Genomic DNA, 20,003 nt, shown 5'->3' on the forward strand with positions numbered 1-20,003 from the left:
TTCTTGTTGGACTCCCCCCTTCCCTCTCCCCCCCCCCAAAGAAAACAGGGTCAGATGAGATCAACTGACATAATTGGCCCTGTGGGAAGGAATATGTTGGCTTCTGGAGCTGGTTGTCTCACTTACTTTTGGGGTTTTTTGAGCCTGTGGCTCTTGTATCTGCTGTGTTTTCTAAAGATTGAAAGCCACTTCGAGGACTAGTCAAGAAGTGGGATGTAAGTAAAAAAAATAAATGATGGACAGCACCCCCGTGAGCCGTACATGGCATGCTCAAAGGCAACCCTAGAATCATAGAATAGTAGAGTTGGAAGAGGGCCTGTAAGGCCATTGAGTCCAAACCCCCGCTCAATGCAGGAATCCACCCTAAAGCATCCCCGACAGAGGGTTGTCCAGCTGCCTCTTGAATGACTCTAGTGTGGGAGAGCCCACAACCTCCCTAGGTAATTGGTTCCATTGTCGTACTGCTCTAACAGGAAGTTTTTCCAGACGTCCAACCGGAATCTGGCTTCCTGTCACTTGAGCCCATTATTCCATGTCCTGCCCTCTGGGAGGATCGAGTTGAGATCCTGGCCCTCCTCTGTGTGACAACCTTTCAAGTATTTGAAGTGTGCTATCATGTCTCCCGACATTTGAGTTCTGCAGATCAGGGATTCTACCACAATGAATTCCAGTAGCTAGCAAAGAATGGGTCAAATACTCATATTTTTTTTCATATGAGGAACGCAGCGAGAGAAGCGATTAGTCCAAGACTGGAATCAGAAAACCTTGCCCACCCATTGCAAACCACACAGAGGTCTGCCCAATATACTTCCTGCCCCAGCTTAGATAGGGTTTACCAGTTCACAAAGGAGAGGTCCATGATGCATAAATAAAACTGGTGTGTGGCATTTCTATGTCTGCACAGTAGATTTGGGGGCTGAATGGAGGAAGCGGTTACCTTCCTGGCCTGTGTGTGAGCTTTCTAGTGGTTGGTTAAACAGGGCCGTCTGATCCAGGATAGTGGATTAGACGGTCCTGTGGGCTCGAACCCAGTGAGGTGCTGTTGAAAATCAGTCTCCTAAAGCTGCTGTTTGCATTTTTAAGTGCACATTAAATGCAAAGCTGCATTCAACATTTTATTATTGGTTTGCAGCATTTTTATCCCGCTTTTCAGACTGGAATTTGTCTCCCCATGTGGCACGCGCTTACAAAGACAGAGAAAGAGCCCTGTTCTGACTTCTCAGGGTGGTGCACACATGGAAAGGGAAAGAAAGAGGAGGGAGATCAGTTGTTTGAGGTCAGAGCAAGACGGTGAGCTATAAGCAGCCATTGAAATGCACTTCAGACCCGGCTGATCTTCCTTTGCTGGTATGTTTGCTCTTGTTCTTTAGGCCCGGGGTCTCCTGGCAGAAGCCAGGGTGTGCTTCTCTTCTGCTCTCCAGTCCCAGGTTCTTTCTGGCAGAGAGGGGGAAGCGAGCGCCTGGCCATTGGGTTTAACCTTTCACATTTAAATGCTAACCTCCGTTTAACATTTAACGTCCTGGTTTGGCTCCTGGTCTGAGCCTAACAGCTCATTTTCAGGGTCTCTCAAGGGCAAAGTCCACTACAAGGCTGCCTCCCACTCTGTATTAACATATAACCAATTCCATGGATGTCGCACCCAAACATGGATTTGGAGTTCAGCTGATGTGCTGTTTTATTTATTTATTTATTTATTTTATTACATTTCTATACCGCCCAATAGCTGGAGCTCTCTGGGCGGTTCACAAAAATTGAAAACATTCAAAGTATAAAACAACAGCATAAAACCATAATATAAAATGCAATATAAAAGCTCAACCAGATAAAAACAGCAGCAATGCAAAATCACAAATTTAAAACACCAAGTTAAAATTTATTTATAGACTGTTAAAATGCTGGGAGAATGAAAAGGAGCTCCCTTAGAGTTCTGACTGAAGCCTGGAGCGGATTCACCACCCTGCCGACATCTGAGCCACCACCCTCCACTGGTGTCTGTGATGGAAGGGTGTAGGCCGAAACACCTGGCTGGAGGACCGTTGCCCATCCCTGGCGTACGATCTCTTTGGTAGCTAGTATCTCCCTCCAGGTTTGGGATATTGTGTTTCAGCTGTTCCGGTGTCAAATTGGCGGCATATTTGCTCCTCTTCAGGTATGGCGTGAGTTTCAATCTTCTAACCTTGAGCCTAGCATGTCAGCACCTCCCTCTCATTTGAGAGCCTGTCTTCGTTTTGCTTATTTCACTCTTGTTGGGTAGTCGTCGACTGTGCTCTGCTCAGGGACCTGTAGGCCTCCCCTTCGGTTCATGCTGAAACGGCCCTTCCAAACAAGAGTGGATGGCTTTGGAACTTGGCAGGAAACTATCCTACTGAGATTAATTTTTTTAAAAATGTCTGTTGTCCCCTGGAGTGATGCCTCTGTCTGATCCGCAGGAGCTGGACGTGGCACCGGGAGACCCCAAGTGGCTGGATGTGATTGAGCGCGATCTCCACAGGCAGTTTCCATTCCACGAAATGTTTGTTGCTCGTGGAGGCCACGGGTAAGCCGGATGTCACCTCTCCATCTTCTCTCTTGCTCTGTGTATTACTGTGGAATCACTAGTCTTTTCCTGAACTCAGGCTGATCCGTGTTTGTGGAGGCAGCCCAGTGCTGCCCGTTGGGGTTTGGCGCCTGGCCAGCTTCAATGCTTTCCTTTAGGTGTTTGTTGCAGGTTGCCTAGCATGGCATCATTGGCACCTGCAACCTCTGTGCCACTCAACCCCCTTGGCCGCATGGGAAGGACTAAAAGGAAACTCCTTGCCAGCTATTGAAGTTGCCTTGGCCACCTAGGGAGGCCTGGCATACAAAAAACCTGCAGCTCTGGGCATGTCTGAAATAACCGTCATACTTGTGGTGGAGGAAGACATTGTCTGGGGCAGGGAGGAAAAGTACTACCTGGGGCAAATATGCTGGTGGTTCTTGCCTTTCGGAAGACGGGTGAGGTCAGCTGCTGCCGTCCGTCTGTTTGCATTTCTTTCTTTAAAATATGTATGGCCTGCCAATCCTCCTATAGTTCAAGGCGGCTCTCAAGGATACGAAAATGGAATGGCAACTCAAGGCGACAAAATGCAACAAAATCTAAATGAAAACATAACATAAATCACTTATAAACACAATAAAAGAAATAGAATCATAGAATCATAGAATAGCGGAGTTGGAAGGGGCCTACAAGGCCATCTAGTCCAACCCCCTGCTCAATGCAGGAATCCACCCTAAAGCATGCCTGACAGATGCTTGTCCAGCTGCCTCTTGAAGGCCTCTAGTGTGGGAGAGCCCACAACCTCCCTAGGTAACTGATTCCATTGTCGTACTGCTCTAACAGCCAGGACGTTTTTCCTGATGTCCAGCCGGAATCTGGCTTCCTTTAACTTGAGCCCGTTATTCCGTGTCCTGCACTCTGGGAGGATCGAGAAGAGATCCTGGCCCTCCTCTGTGTGACAACCTTTGAAGTATTTGAAGAGTGCTCTCATGTCTCCCCTCAATCTTCTCTTCTCCAGGCTAAACCTGCCCAGTTCTTTCAGTCCCTCTTCACAGGGCTTTGTTTCCAGACCCCTGATCCTCCTGGCTGCCCTCCTCTGAACACGCAACACCCAAACAAGTGTGAACTCCCACCCACAGTTCTTGTGATTGCCTTGGAAGCAACTGAAGCTTCTTAAGAAGCTGGATTTTGCACCCAGGAGCAGATTTTGCACCTTTTCTGTACTCCCATGGAATCGTGGCATTCGTATAGCCCTAGAGATATGCTTGGCAGTACCTAATGCCAGAGGGTACTGTTGAGTTGGCTTATATTTCGTTGCACGTGTATGTATGTACTGCGCACCTCCTTCCTAAATAGCGGAAGAAGAATCCTTTCGGGTTAGCATGCATGGTTCATTCAGCTAGGCCAACTTGAAACTTGCTGTAAAAACAAGGCTTTTTAATAGTGGCGTCAAGCATCCAGAGCGCTTTCAGCAGCAATCGCCTTTAAAACAACCCCCGTGAGACACGTCTGTCTCACCTTGATACTGTCGATGGGGTGGTGCTGAGGCAGTGGCTTGCTTAAGGCGGGGTGGGCAACTTGTGACCCTCCGCATGTCTTCGCCTACAACTCCCGTCATTGGCTGTGCCATCTAGTGCTGATGGGAGTTGTAGGCTAAATCCAGTGGAGGGCCACACGTTTCCTACCTCCTGGGTTCATGGCAGAGGTGGGATTGGAATCCAGGCCTTCTTAAGTAGCAGCTCAGTCCTTCTCAGCCACATGCGCCCGCTCTCCTACCCTTGCATGCAGTTCTAGGGCCTGAACTCCAGCCGTGCGTGGCAGGGCCCCTTCTCCTCCTGCGTTCCCTCAGCCCTCCCCTTCGTGATGTGGGCTGTGCTTCTTTCTGCAGGCAGCAGGATTTGTTCCGGGTCCTGAAGGCCTACACGCTCTATCGGCCGGAGGAGGGCTACTGCCAGGCTCAGGCTCCCATTGCTGCAGTGCTGCTAATGCACATGCCGGCAGAGGTAGGCGGCGTCTCATCCTGCTGTTACATTGGGGGGCGGTTTTTTTGCAAGGTGGGGTGACTTGAGCTTCTTCCTTGGTGGGTTTCTGGAGGTGCCGTTATCCAGGAGGTGACAGCCTTGCATGGTGGACACTAGGGATGTGCGCCGCTTCTCCTTGGACCGGAGGAGCGGATCGGGGGGCTTCGCCTCCCCTTAAGGTGGAGGCGAAGAGGATCGGGGGAGCCGCGGAGCATTGCGGAGTGGATCGAGGTGAAGGCGGATCCTTCGCCTTGATCTGGAGCTCCACAAAAAAGGTAAGGGGAGTTTACTTGGCCCTGCCGCTGTTGCTGCCACCCATGTGGCGACAGCGGCAGAGTCAGGTAAGGGGGAGGGGGGGGTCTTACCTGCATCTGTCCGCGGTCCCGCAGCTGCTTCAACTGAGCCTGAGGACTGGTCTTCCTGGTTGAGTCCTCGGGCTCAGTTGAAGCAGCCGCGGGACCGTGGACGGATGCAGGTAAGGTAGAGGAGGGAGGGAGGTCTTGCCTGCGTCTGTCCCGGCCCATCCCAGCTTCACTAGAGCCCGCGGCTCAACCAGGAAGCGTAGGCCTGGTTGAGCCGCAGGCTCTAGTGAAGCTGGGATGGGCCGGGACGGACACAGGTAAGGGGGAGGAGGGAGGGGGGCCTTACCTGGCGCCACTCCCCACCACTGTGGAGCTCCGATTCGGAGCCGGAGCTCCGCAGCGGAGCAGAGCAGCCCCTAGGTGGATCGAGGCGGGGCGGAGCGGGCCCAATCCGTAATTTGCAGATCGGACGCGAAGAGGATCGGGGGGTCTGTGCACACCCCTAGTGGACACCTTTCCTACCCACTAGGGCAGCCTTCCCCAACTTGGCATCTAAGAGCTGAGCCACGCAGGACTGGGGAGCTCCCAAGATCGGATTTCTTGGCTTTTTTCTGTGTCTAAAAAGAAAAACCCGATCTTTAAAATGGGTGGAAGGGGCACTGAGTTTGATCAGTGGTGCTTGGGGAAGGTGGGGGAGACAGGAAGGAGCGGCTGGAACACCTGCAGCGGGGGCACTTGAAAGGACACCCGCCAAACGTGAATGTACAAAGGCACGTTGTAGCAGCTCATCCCTGCTGATTTCTGCCCCCAGGGTGGGCGTGGGGGTTGCTCTGCCCAACACGGCTGCCACTTCCAGTGTATGTACGCCTGAGGCCTTCTCTGTGCTGTTGCCTGCATGGGAGGGAATGAAGTTTAGGAAGCAGCTCTCTGGAGAAGTGCACAGGAGGGAGAATTCCACCCCAGGCAGCTTTTCCCCATCCAAAGTGGCAGAGAAGGGGAAAGCTGCACTGATCAGGCCTGTGCTTTAAGATGACATCCTCTTTGGTTTTGTTTGTTTTTCTACCCCCCCCCCCCCCCGCCGCCCATCAGCAAGCCTTTTGGTGCCTTGTGCAGATCTGTGAGAAGTACCTTCCTGGCTACTACAGCGAGAAGCTGGTGAGTGACAAGGGCCCCCAGAGTGTTGTCCTGCGGCCTTCTCTCTCTCCCCTTTGGGACGGAAGTTCTGTTGTCACCCTGTGAGGGGACCGACGAGCCGAAAAGGCAACTCCGCCTGGAGCAGGGGTGGGAACCTCGTTCAGCCCGAGTGCCGAGTTCAAATTGGGGGAAGCTATTGGGGGCCACATTCCGGGGGGTGGGGGGGGAAAGCGGCTGGGGCAAAATACAAAAAAAAACCCCACCACCTCCAGCCTATTGTAGTTCAAAGCTCTTCCTGCCCGTCATTAAGCCTTAGGAGAGGTGTTTCAACTTTTTTAGAATGGGGGGGGGGCAGGGTGAACTGCAGAAATGCTGGGGGTAAAGGGATTGGCTAGGGGAAGGGAATATGACCTGGGGAACTCTAGGAGGGCTGGATTTGGCCTCCAGGCCTGAGGTTCCCCACCCGTGGCCGAGAGAGATGAATGGATGCAAAGGAAGGGGGCAGGTATCCCAAGGCATCCGCGGCCCCTTCCTTCCTTCCTTCCTTCCTCTGTGCTCCCAGCCTGACCCGAGTTCCTTCCCCCTCTCCACGCAGGAGGCCATCCAACTGGACGGGGAGATCCTCTTCTCCCTGCTGCATCGGGTCTCTCCCGTGGCTTACAAGCACCTGAGCAAGCAGAAGATCGACCCCATCCTGTACATGACGGAGTGGTTCATGTGCGCGTTCTCCCGGACCCTGCCCTGGAGTTCCGTGCTGCGGGTCTGGGACATGTTCTTCTGCGAAGGTACCAGCCCGGCCCCCTCTCGGCCAGCTCAAGTTGGCGTCGCTAAGTGGCCACTCCTAAGCGGGGTGTGGTGGCGGTGGGGTATGCAGGCTAGCTGCGTTGGGCGGGGGGAGGGGGGGCAGGGGTAAGCACCTGAAAGCGTGTCCTTGTGCCTCTGGCTCCTCAAGCAAACATTTCATCCCATCAAAGGGGCATTCAGCCCCAGGATCCTTGGTTACGACCCCGACAGGCTGATGGCTTTATGCATCACTTGCGTAGTTCTTTTAGGGGGTCCATGGCTCCCTCCTATTCTTCCATCCAAGGATGCTGCTCCCATGTCAATTTCCCTCCTTTGTCTATACAGAGTAGCCTCTCAGATTGTGGATTTCTTGGGGTTCTGAGCTCCTTTGCAATCCTAGTCAGTTGAGGGGGCTGTGGAGGGAGGCGAGGGGGCGCTCTGTGACCGTGCGTCTTCCCGTGTGCCCGCCCCAGGCTCGTGAGCCTGGAACCCTGAGGAGGCCGTCCTGCAAGGGCTGCCACCATCCCTTTGGGGTGCTTCCCGTCCCAGAAGACTTGTGCGATGTGGAGGGTGTTTGAAGAGCAGGGTCAAACGGGGTTGCCCCCGTTTCCTTTGGGCCTTTCCCATTTTGAGGTCTGGGGTGCTTCTCTCTATTCTCCCCACAGCTTCTCCCTCTGCTGGGCAAGTCCTGCAAACAGGAAGGTCCAGATTTGGAGCGCCTGGCAAAATATTGCTCGTGCTCCGGGCCTTCCTCTTCTATTCGTGGGTAGGAATGTCCGTCGCTGGGAAATCTGGCCCTTTTCGGGCTTGTCGGATTTTTGCAGTGGCTCTCACTTGCAAGCCGAGCTGTGGATTTCCCCCGAAACCTGGGAACTTTTTTAGGTTTGTTTCCTGTAAATATAATGGCGTGCCAATTGTGGCCACAATTTGCCGCAACCTGTGCAAATTTACAGCTGCAATTTCCACAAATTTCCATTTATTATTTAAAAACACACACACAAACCAGAAAATCCTCGGCCTGGCCCGACTCGATGCCAGTTGACTCAGGCCAGCTCATGGGGTCAAGTCCAGGGGGCCAAGCTGATGGGAGCTTGGCAAGCTGCACTTCCAGGACGGATTCCTCCGACATCCCTACTCGTAGGTAGGAATGTACGGATTGTGTCATTGTCGGCCATCTTTCATTCCATTGCTCACCCATCAACAGAATCTGGTTTTTTTGGTTTCCGAATTCGCAAATTCGCACGTGTGCATATGCACAATTTCCCCTCAAAATGTGCAAATTCGAAATGACGAAATTTGCACAAAATTCCAGCCCACAAGGCCACAGAACCTACCCGACAGGGGGAAAAGACTGAGGAATCCACGGGTCAGATTCATAAAAATCCAAACTCATTTGGTTATGTAACGGATTCTTCCGACAACGCTACTTGTAGGTTTGAGATGCTGAATCCTATTGAAATGCTGCCACCTGCTGGCAGTTGACATACCTGCACCTTTAGGTGCTTCCAGTCAGAAGGCATTTGTGCCCCTATTCTGTCTTTTCCCCCTTAATTTTTTTCCCCAATAAGCAAAACGATGAAAGAAGAGGGAGGAGAAAACAGGAGAGTCACAAGTGATGGACGACATCAGCAGCATCTTATAAAAGTGGGTGAAAGAGTCTGGGCAATTGTAGGATAAAAGCTTCATCTGGATGCATCTTTTATCCAGGAATGCAAGTTCTTTAATTTCCAGATTACATTTGTAACTGGTACGTTGCTCTCATGAGCGGAGGACTGCATAAGTATTTCATCTTATCCTCAAAACAACCCTGTGAAGCAGACAAGACAGAGTGACCAGTCCAAGATCACCCATATCGGGGTGGGCAAATTCTTTGAGCCCGAGAGCTGGATTTAATTTTGGAAGAGCTTTCAGGCACCTTCCAGAAGTAAGCGGGAGCCCAGGTGAAAGTCCGTGGGGCCTGAAATCCTCCCACCCTGATCCCATTGTTACCTGTTTACATCTGTTCAGAAGTAAGCATAAGTAGTATGTCTACTCATAAATAAGCAGGACAATCTTGCGTGTCCACTCAGAAGTAAGCAGGGATGGGCTTCTGTAGGACAAGCCTCAGCAGGAAGGAGGACTGGATCACTCAGCAGCTCCCTCCCCTGGCCCCGCCCTCTCTTTGCAGGGCAAAGCCTCTATCGCTGATCAGGGTTGAGTGCTCTTGTCTATTAAGCACTGAGAAAGATCCCTCTGATCAGCTGAGGGTCAGAGATCAGAGCATTTCCATTCAGTGGCCAGGGGAAGAAGCTGCCAGGCTGGATGGAGAACCTCTTTGCTGAAATGTTCCTCCATCCCTGCCCTATAGGCTTTGAAGCTGAGCTCTTGCGCTTCTGCTTGAGATCCTCCATCTTTCCGCTCTGCCACGCTGGTTCTTACATGCCAACCTATGTTTTGCTTTCACTTACAGTCTTCGTCAGGGATAGGAAGAGGGAAGACCTGTCTCCCAAGCGCATGCACGGGATTGTGTGCAGAACTGTTGATTAGCTTGTATCCGGCTCTTCCTTTTGGGGGGAGCTTGGAGCCATTCAGTGCATGGATGGATGGGCAGCTGCCAAGCCAAGATCTGCTCAGCTTTCTCGGCATAATGGGGCTTCCTGCCCCCAGACGATACTTCATCAAGGGTCCTGGGGTTGGGGAGGTGGCTGGGTTGACTCATAACTTGCCTCCTGACGGGCTTCCCACCCACTGGGGCATCATTGGTGTCCGGCTCTGCCTTTCCAGGCGTCAAGATTATCTTCCGCGTGGGCCTGGTGCTGCTGAAACACACCCTGGGTTCTTCCGAGAAGCTCAAGTCCTGCCAGGGGCAGTATGAGACCATGGAGAGGCTGAGGGCGCTGAACCCCAAGTTCATGCAGGAGACTTTCCTTGTTCAAGAGGTAAAATGGAGGGGAGGGGTGGGGAGGGGAGGGGGTGAGGGTCCTCTCTCCACTTGACTGTAAATAGGTCACCCTGAAAGGGCTGCTCTCACCAGTGCGGCTCTAAGCACTGATGGCGGCCTCAGTTCCCCCGAGGTAGTAGGCGTCGGGGCCGGCACAAGTGATGGACGACATCAGCACCATCTTATAAAAGTGGGTGAAGGAGTCTGGGCAATTGTAGGATAAAAGCTTCATCTGGAAGCATCTTTTATCCAGGAATGCAAGTTCTTTAATTTCCAGATTACACTTGTAACTGGTACGTTGCTCTCATGAGCGGAGGACTGCATAAGTATTTCATCTTATCCTCAAAACAACCCTGTGAAGCAGACAAGACAGAGTGACCCGTCCAAGATCACCCCACGGCAGGGGTGGGCAAATTCTTTGAGATTTCATTTTGGAAGAGCTTTCAGGCGCCTTCCAGAAGTAAGCGGGAGCCCCTCTGCAGGCCAGGAGTTCGCCTCCCCGTGCTCTTGACACCCCCCCCCATGCAAACTGGCCCCACATGTCCTACCCAATGCGCAAACGTCCGGAGGGCGGTTCTAAGCGCCATCAGCTGAAAGTCCGGAGTTTCTTCGTGACTGCTCCCCAATAGAGCAGGGATTCCCATCCTGCGGGGTCTCGGGGGAGGGGAGGCATTCTGAGTGGATTCACCTGAACGCGCTTCGGGTCTTCATAGCTTTGCACTGCGCACGCGCGGCTTGGAAGCTGAGCCGAGGGGGCTCTCGGGGGGGGGGGGGCAGGGCTTTTGTGTGTGGCCCCGTGCCCACTTGACCACGTTACTCCCACATGGCTTGGAGTCACAGGTGAACAGTGCTCAGGAGCCGATGTGGACTAGGGGTTTACGGAATGGCAGTGACAGGGGCGGCGAAGAAGTTGCCTTTCAGCTTGGGGCGAGGGCTGACCTTGCCTCCCTCGCCTCCACGCTCGTCCTTGCTTGAGTTGCGCGTCCTGGATGTGCCATTTTCCTTCTGACTTCAGATCATAGAGTTGCAGGTGACGGAGCGTCACATCGAGCGGGAGCACCTGATCCAGCTGAAGAAGTGGAAGGAGACCCGCGGGGAGCCGCAGTGCAAGTCCCCTCCCCGCTTCCACGGCGCCAAGGCCATCAGCGACGCTGAGCCCTGCTCCCGCAAGGCCTTGGAGCCCTCCCCCTCCATCATCCTGCCCCCGGGCGCCACCCTCTCGCCCAAGGGCCGCAAGAGCAAACTGCCCAAGGGGGTCAAGAAAGAGGGCCAAGGGAAGGGCAGCCTGGACAACGGGCCCATCCCCGAAGAAAACGGATCTCAGACTTTGCCGGAGTCCTCCCTCCTCCGCCACCAGTCCAAGGAGAGCCTCAGCTCTCGGGAGAGCGAGGACACTTACCTGTAAAGCTCACGATTGCACATTCCAGGCCACCCACCCAGGCCTGCTCCCGCAGTTGGTCTTGTCGGCCGGACTGTGCCAGGGTAGGGGCAGGAAGCTGGGATGCTGGGGGTATCTGCTGTTTCCATGCGGGCACTCGGGACGCACGTCACGGTGTCCCGCACGCGCCCGGTTGCCAAGGGGAAAGGAACCGAATACGCCTTTGGCGTCTTGGGTAGGGAGTTCTGAAGAGCGAACGTGCTGTCGAGCTCTGCTGCAGGGGAGTCTTCACGGGTGCGCGGTGGCGGTGTGGCACTCTCAGCGTGGAGTTCGCGAGTATAGAAACACAGGGGCTTTTTGTGTGTGTGTGTGTGTGCTGCACGCACCACCCCCGCTTCGCAAATGCTGCTTGGCACAGGCTGGCGAGCATTCTGCCGGGAATAAACAGGAGCCGGGGTGACGGCTGGCTCCACCCACGCTGTCCCCCTCTGTCCCAGTGGACGGGGCCGCGTTCATTCCTCGATCTCCTGACGCAATCGCTGGCTCTTCTGTTAGTGCAATCAAGGCTGCTCAGGGCGTGCCCTGTATCCAGGGGGGCAGCTGTGCTGCTCCGTTTGACGTTACTTTCCCGCTAGCCTTTCCAGGCCTTCGTTCCTCACAGTTACGTTCTCCAGGTGAGCTTCTTGGGTGCAGGGCAGTTACTCTGCGTTGCTCTGGGTCGGCCTTGGCAATCCTTTAAGCTTGGAGGGGCCTAGCCCCCCTCCTCAGGTGCTTCCATTTTTTCCTGCCCCTTACACGGGAACAATCCGATGGCCTGCTGGATTTGTCCTTCATCCTATTACTCACACGGCCAATTATGACACATACCCTATAGCAGAGGAAGAACTCACCCAAGGAATGTTCCCGCCGACGGCGGAGATCATAAAGTGCAGAGCTCTGAGGTGTATCTGCAGCTACTCTTGCTTTCTTGACCAAATTGTCATGTTTACAATGCTATATCACAACCTTCCCCACCACCCCCAGCCTGGCGCTCTCCAGAAGACTTGGACTCCGACTGCTATCATCCCCTGCCAGCATGAACTGGGGATGATGGGAGTTGCAGTCCAACTTTTTTTGGGGGGGAGGGCGTCACATAGGGAGAAGGTTGCTGTATCACTAAATTCATCCATTTCGGGACCAGCTTTTCTTTCGTTGCAGAAATCTGACATTTGGACTGGCTTCAGTGGGGTGTGGGTTCCGACGTGCCTTGTCCTAGGTGCGAGTCCCGGCTCAAGCTGACCGTCGGCGCCTCTGCTCTGGTTTTCCACCGGCTCCCATCCCCACAGCAGCCGGTTTCCCGACACTAAAGGTCACTTTCGTTGCTTGGCCTCCCAGTCTTCAGGTGATGGCAGCAATGCTGAGTTGGACTCGCCCCCCCCCCCCGCCGTTGGTGAAGTGAAAGTTGAGCCCTGAACGGCCAGAGGGCAAAGGGGGCTGATTGCTGCCACCCTTCACTGTCAGGCCCCACCCATAAAACCACAGGTTCCACAGCCCTGCCACCACCCATCTTCTTTGTAGCCTGTTACAAGCTGAGATTGGACCTTCCTTCCCCATTTTGAAGGCGGTGGTTGCCAACAGCTTCATCCCTATCCGAAGCAAAGATCTGGGATCCTCTGCGGTTTATGAAGGAGGCTCAAGAATACTTTCCCCCTCCTGCAGCCCTGTCAACAGTATCTAGGATTGGGGCTGGGAGGAGCACAATGCCACTTCTTGCTGCCAACTTTACCGATGGCCCACAGCGCCAACGCAGGGGTGTATGTCCGGGGGGACGGGTGGGGGACGGGACTCTTCACAGTACCAGACTGTGACTGACGGGTGGGTTTCGTGTGTGTGTGTGTGTTTTAAGAAAAGAAAATCAGTTGCTGAAATAGTTTTGTACAAAAGGCGAAATAAACCAGAATTATGTAAATGGTTTGCGTTGTCTCTTAAGGGATGCCAGGTGGGAGGGAGGGTGTTTTGCGGCAGCCTGGCTAGCCCCTGCCGTCGGCGCTCCGTTGCTGAAGCAATGCTTTATGTTGTTGCGAGGTTAAAAAGGGGATGGATAGAACCGTTCATGTGCCACCCTGAGCTCCTTGGAAGAAAGGTCGTATGTAAACAGAACAAGCAACTCTGCATTTTAAGGACTGGCCGCTAGAGGGAGACATTACACATCAAGTGATGATTGATCCTAGGGAGAAATATTGACATTTCACGGTTTTTGGTACCTAATTTGCTTGTGAGTTGCACGCTTTCCCCTTCCGTTTTAAAATCAAGGTGTTCTAGCCTGTAGCATACCTTTAGTTACGAAGTTAGGGCTCACCTGTGCAAGAGCTTCCCTGAAATGAATGGATAGCTGTGCAAGAAAAATGTTTTATTTATTAGATTTCTGTTATTGTATAGCTCCCCCAAGGACATATTGACCACGTTCAGATGACACGTTAAGCCACGGTGGTTAAGCATTTTGAGCTAAACCTTAAGGCTTGGTATGTCATGCGAACCATTCCTAACCATGGTGGCTCCATAACCACGGTTTAAACCCGCTCACTAACATTTGCTGCAAAAGGGTTAGCGGCCTAACCATGGCTTAGCATGTTGTCTGAACAGGCCCAATGTCTCTTTAATAAGAGAATGTTTAATTTGGCTAAATGCTGGGGGTTCAATACAGCTAATGTTTCTTTTAAACATATGTTTTGACAGTGCCTAGGAGTTGCCTCTTTTTGAGAGGAGCTTATTACACTGATAACATCTTTTAGCTGGTAGCATAACTTTAGTTGTGAAGTTATGGTTCACCTGCGCAAGAGCTGCCCTGAAATGAATGGATACCTGTGCAAGAAAAATGTTTTTATTTATTAGATTTCTCTTAGTGTGTAGCACCCCCCCCCAAAAAAAATAACATATGGTCTCTGGGCAGCTCATAGAAACAAAGATTAAAATACAGTAACACAGACATTAAAATGCAACATTAAAAACTCCACTTTTTAACAGAGAGAACATTAAATAAATTAGGGAGATACACAGTGGATCACAAATCATGTATTGAAAGCCCAGATTTTTACAGACCCGTGTTGTTTAAAAAGCCTTGGGTGAATAAAAAAGGGCTTCATCTGGTGCTGAAAATATCACAATGTAGGCACCAGGCTAGCCTGTCTAGGAAGGCTATTGCACAGCTGTGGTGCCACCACTGAGAAGGCCCTCTACTTAATAGCTATCTGACTTCACTTCACTTGCTAGGTGTACTCTAAAAAGGAGAACACTTTTGAGTAAGAGTATGTGGGAGGAGGAGATTTTTTAGGTCCCCTGGTTCCAAATTGTTACAAAGGGCAAAACCCTGAAATCAACATGTAGCAGCTGCGCATGAGCAAGTACGCCATTACAAAGGGCACGATCCAAGAGCAGTTGGACTACTGTGCGTCTCCCATTCGTTTCAATCTCTCCCTGAAGCAGAACAAGCCCAAAATGATGAGAGACAACGCCCCTTCTTAATTTTTGCTTGGGTCTTTTTCTCCTCTGGATGTAGCCAGAAGAAATTTATGATGCTGGAAAAATCCGAGGAAGACAGACTTCGGCTGGAGAAGCACCTTTTCTACGGAGTCCTCCCAGAGCACTTGGAGACCATCTGTCAGAAGAATTTCAGTCCCTTCCATCCAGGGCAGCCAAAACCAATCCTTGGAGAAGGCATATATTTTTCTTTGAATGCAGATTTTGTGCACCGTTTTGCATGGTCGTTGAAGGGGGTGGGTTCCCTCACATCGTCCTGGGCAGAAGTCTTCATAGGAAGAACTACCAGGGACTCCGTAGCTTTAAGACGGACTCTCTCTCTCTGACTTTCTGACTCTCTCTCTCTGACTTTCTCTCTGACTCTCTCTCTCTGACTTTCTCTCTGACTTTCTGACTCTCTCTCTCTCTGACTTTCTCTCTCTCTGACTTTCTCTCTCTCTGACTTTCTCTGACTTTCTCTCTCTCCCTCTCTGACTTTCTGACTCTTTCTCTGACTTTCTCTCTCTCTCTCTGACTTTCTGACTCTTTCTCTGACTTTCTCTCTTTCTCTCTCTCTGACTCTCTCTCTCCGACTCTTGTTCTCTCTGATTCTCTTTTTCTCACTTTCTCTTTTGTCGCCTCTCTTTATTTCTCTCTCCCCACCCCCTTGGATTTACATACTGCCTCAACAGGAAATCTTTCGAGGTGCCTCACCACCATAAACATGTCCACCACAAACTCCAAGGCCTTTCTTGGTCAGTTACCGGCTGCTAGCTTGGATCCCATCAGCGTCTAGGTGATGTTGGACGAGACCAGGTCGGGGAAGGCTGCTTTAGAGGAAAGGTAGCATCAAAATACAAGACAGACATTTCCATTTTGGATTTATTGATATATTACATTTCTATACCGCCCAATAGCCGGAGCAATTGTGCTGTGTGTGGGGGGGAATAATGACATTCACCATGGCAGCCTCTGCAGCTCTCCTTGAAACAGCCGTTCAATCAAAAGATTTCAAAGGAAGGCTCCAGGGGTGATATTGCTAAACCAGAATGTATCAGCATATTCCCCTCTATGCAATTCTGATTTAATCAGGGCTTTACATTTCTCCCCGAAGAGGTGTTAGATTAGCATAGGTCGCTAGAAAGATCGCATAATCAGCAGTTCCTGCTGTTGTGTGATTGGATCAGCATTCTTACCTTGTCTATGCTTGGGATCTGCTTCCATTTCATGGCCTTTTGCATACACGCCAACCGCCTTTTATTTACAAGGGATAATCCCCTTTTCCTTTAACTAGTCCCTGCTAAATCTCTATCCCTATTTGGGGATGATATTTTTTTTTTACAATGTTTTGCACACACTCGCAGATGTGCGCACGCACACGTGTGCATGTGATGCAGTGTGCCTCAGTTTCCTTTCCACCCCATTCCCACTCCTGGGAGGAAATATTGGTGAATAACTATGCCTTACGGGAGTAATTTAAACTTTTTAAAATGGGGAGAAAACTGCACAAAAGCTAAGAAAATCTCATATGCTTGATGGCTGCGGGAGGGGCAGTTTTGACCCCTGGGCCTGAGGTTCCCCACCTCTGTGTTACGGGATACAACCTGCCCCATTCTTTCCCCCTCCCCACTGGTTTTGCCCAACATAGTGAATATTGCTCAGAACTTTGTGATCCTAATAAAATAAAAAGGAAAGAATGAAGCTGTCCATTTCAGCTCCTCTTCGTTTCTCATTCTTCAAGTCTTAAATTAGATTCATTCTGAACTTTGAGAATTTTTCCAGTCTGTCATCCGATTCATCCTGAACTTTGAGATACTTCTTTTTAAAAAAATCTTCTTATGAAAATCAATACGCCTTTTGGCAGGCATTTCCCTAATACATGCTTCTTTGTACATAACTTGGCCTAATAGAAGTATTTTTGCAAGCCCTTATCCTAATAGCATGCATTTTTGAGCATTGATCTCACTACATCCATTTTTTGCATGCACTTTTCCTTAATGCCTCTTTTTTTTTGTACGCATTTTTGGATCGGAGAACTCCATTGCAAATTTTGGAGAAGGGTGAATTTCGAAGGCTAAATTTGCGGTTCGGTTAGCACATTGGTTTGAAAGTAGGAAATTAGGTAAATCTGTGTGAAAATGCAAAGTGAATGAAGGTAGACATAGAATCATCGAATAGTGGAGTTGGAAGGGGCGTATAAGACCCTCGAGTCCAAACCCCTGCTCAATGCAGGAATCCACCCTAAAGCATACTTGACAGATGGCTGTCCAGTTATCCCACTTGCCCACATGTATTTTCTCTCCATTGTGGATTTCATGACAGGTTTCGGTTTCCTCCACTTCTATAGTTTTAATTAGCAGGACTTTACACTTTAATACTTTAGGAGAACAATACTGTGTAGGGTGACCATATGACCGGATTTGCCCAGATTTGTCCAGGGTTTTGATGACAAATCCGGGAGGGGGGGGAAATCCGGATTGAATCCGAATGAAGGTAGACATAAAATCATCGAATAGTGGAGTTGGAAGGGGCCTATAAGGCCATCGAGTCCAACCCCCTGCTCAATGCAGGAATCCACCCTAAAGCATACTTGACAGATGGTTGTCCAGATAACCATGGTTGGTTATCTACCGAGAGCCCACACCCCACCAGGGTCCTACTGACCAGGCTCCTAGGAGTTGCTGCTCCTCTTCTCCATTGCAACCTATATGTCCACCTGCTTCTCACTCAGGCCAAGGCAACGACAGTGGTGAGAAGCAGGAGCAGGAGATGTTCCTGTCAGGAATTGACTTTAGCAGAGATTTAAGCAGTAACACAGCAGCTTCAGTGTTTGATTCTTCTGTATGGATATTGCGCTCTTGCCCCTCAGAGAAGAAAATATACTCACAACACGTATAGCGTATCTTCAGTAAAGATTTTTTACTGAGGCATAACGTAGGGTGACCATATGACCAGATTTGCCCGGATTTGTCCGGGTTTTTGGTAACAAATCCGGGAGGGGGAGAGGAAATCGGATTTTCCTAATCTACCCCAGCCAAAGAGCAGCTCTAATGGGAATTAACAAAAATGCTTATAACTCTGTCATTTTTAAAGATAAAGACATGAAACTTGGCACAATGGTAGCTCTTAGGGTAGGGCTTTAGTCATACCTAATTTGAAACAGATATGTTCATCCATTGATTTTTTAGATTTTTTTTAAAAATTGAGGTTTTAAAATTATTATTTTTTAAATCGTCGTTTTTAAAGATGAAGAGATGAAACTGGGCACCATGATAGCTTTTAGGTAGAGCTTTAGCCATACCTAATTTGAAACATCCGTTAATCCATAGATTTTTAGATTTTTTTAAAAAATTGGAGGATTTAAATTTTTTTAAAAAAAATATTTTTAAAGATAAAGAGATGAAACTTGGCACCATGATTGCTCTTAACAAGGACTTTAGCTATGCCAAGTTTGAAACAGATCTGTTCATCCATTGAGTTTTAGGATTTTTTTAAAAAAAAGTTTGAAGTTTTAAAATTATTCTTTTTTAAAAATGACATTTTTAAAGATAAAGGGCTGAAAGTTGGCACCATGATAGCTCTTAAGGAGAGATTTAGTCATGCCAAGTTTGAATCAGATCTGTTCATCCATTGAGTTTTAGGATTTTTTTAAAAGTTCAAAATTATTGTTTTTTAAAACTGCTGGAGCCATATCCTTCAAACTCAGGTTGTCAAACCTCCTCTTTGGAGTGTTGCACATTGAGCAGTTTCAGCCCTTGGCATTAAGGGGATCTCCAGTCTTTAAGTAAGAAGTCCTGGACAAGCAGGGCACCTTTCCTGTTGCAGATTTGGTGGGCAGTCGGGTACCTGGAGCTCAGCAGAGGCAAGGCATCCACAAATCAAAATGCGGGAAAGGAGAGGTCAGTCAAAGCAGCCCAAAGGGCAAAACAGAATGGGCCAGAGGTATTTTTCTCAAATTTCCACATCATGGGCGATGAGGGTCATCTTTAGAGAAAAACTCTCACGACCAACAGTAGGGTGCCAGTCGAGAGAGAGGCTCTCTTCTTTGCGGATGCCCTGTTGCTGTGAATGTTGGAACCTGGCATATCATTGCTTTGCTTCGCTACCACTTCCCTTCCACTTCACTTTGTACATTTGTGAGCTAGGCTCTGACTGCACTGCTGGGATGCAATGCAGAACATCTGAAGTGCATACCAGAGAAAAATAGATAGATTTGTGGCTTTGGCTGGCTGGCATATCTCTTAGAGACAGAGTTGGACTGAAGACACAACTCAGAGATGGCTGTAGCTGAGCCCTGAGAGGCTGCTGTACCACACAGAGCCTTTTTAAGAGTGTCTCAGAGTCCAGTTTTGGTGCAGGCAGAGGCGGCTGGCGGAGTTTTATTTTTTTTAAAGAGTCACTGGATACAACCAAGCTATGAGCTGTTGCCCTACCCCCAGCCACAGGGTCCAAGTGCACAGCCTGGCTGGACCGTTGGGAGACTTTGGCAGAGAGAGGGGGGTGGGGGATTATTTCAGGCTGGAAATGTTGGCAGGCTGGCATAAAGCAGAGAGAGGCTGAAGGCAACCCAGATGCACCTGTAGCTTGGCCCTGAGGCTGGCTTGCCACGCAGAGTGTTTTAAGAGTGCATCAAAGTTGTGCAAGAGGAGAGGAGGTGGAGGCGGCTGGTGGCAGAGGTTTGTAAAGAATTGGGCAAAACGCGGGATATTATAATAATAATGTAAGAGTCACCAAACATGACCAAGAAATAACCTGCAATAAGCAATGTCCCGAGCCACAAGTGTGCAGCCTAGCTGGACCATTGGGAGACTTTGGGGGGTGGGTGGGGGAGAGAGAGATTGTTTGAGGCTGGAGGCTTTGGTTTGTCTGCAATGACTTAGAGTGAGAGACAACAGGGGCTGCACAGACAACCCAGAAACATCTATTGTAATTTAGCCCCATGGTGCTGGCATGAAACACGGGGCATTAGGAAGAGGGTCTCAGAGTCGCATGTTTGTGCAGGAAGTAGACAGGAGTTCAAAGTCTGGATGTGCGAAGTGGTGCCAACGCACAAGCCTTGAGAAGCTAATGTATATAAGTGAGAAGTGTGAATGGGCAAAGTGGTGTTCACTGCCACAACACCCACTCTAATGTTAGAGTAGAGAAACTTGTGACAATTATACACAAGCTTTTTTTTTTTTTAAAAAAAATGAAATTAACAAAAGACAGTAGCAAACCCTGTTAACAACAACAGCAGCTTGCAATGAGTGAAGATACAGTCAGAAAAGATATTTGAGGGAAGGGGAGAATGTAACACACAGAGTATAGCAAAAGCTTCAAAGTACAGCAAAAGCTACAAAAGTAGGAGTGAGTGAAGTTAATTTCAGATACATTGAATCTCTCGCTTGTTCTTTATTTCAGTGATTTTAACATCAAGATGTTCTGTAGAACAGATTTGTCTTAAATGTGTGCTGTA

General features: G+C 49.9%; 1 protein-coding gene across 1 annotated transcript in view; it reads left to right on the top strand.

The window, feature by feature from the left end:
* Positions 1 to 13,001, top strand: part of TBC1D10A (TBC1 domain family member 10A) — a 45,104-nt gene extending 32,103 nt beyond the window's left edge. The window contains exons 4-9 of the mRNA XM_063144358.1: positions 2,430 to 2,536; positions 4,404 to 4,518; positions 5,928 to 5,993; positions 6,568 to 6,757; positions 9,519 to 9,673; positions 10,691 to 13,001. Coding sequence (XP_063000428.1) covers positions 2,430 to 2,536; positions 4,404 to 4,518; positions 5,928 to 5,993; positions 6,568 to 6,757; positions 9,519 to 9,673; positions 10,691 to 11,080 — 1,023 coding nt within the window. The 3' untranslated portion in view covers positions 11,081 to 13,001. The remainder of the gene's footprint in view (positions 1 to 2,429; positions 2,537 to 4,403; positions 4,519 to 5,927; positions 5,994 to 6,567; positions 6,758 to 9,518; positions 9,674 to 10,690) is intronic.
* The last annotated feature ends 7,002 nt before the right edge of the window (positions 13,002 to 20,003 follow it).

Source organism: Elgaria multicarinata, chromosome 18 (assembly GCF_023053635.1).
Source record: "Elgaria multicarinata webbii isolate HBS135686 ecotype San Diego chromosome 18, rElgMul1.1.pri, whole genome shotgun sequence".
In the NCBI taxonomy this organism is placed as follows: Eukaryota; Metazoa; Chordata; class Lepidosauria; order Squamata; family Anguidae; genus Elgaria; species Elgaria multicarinata.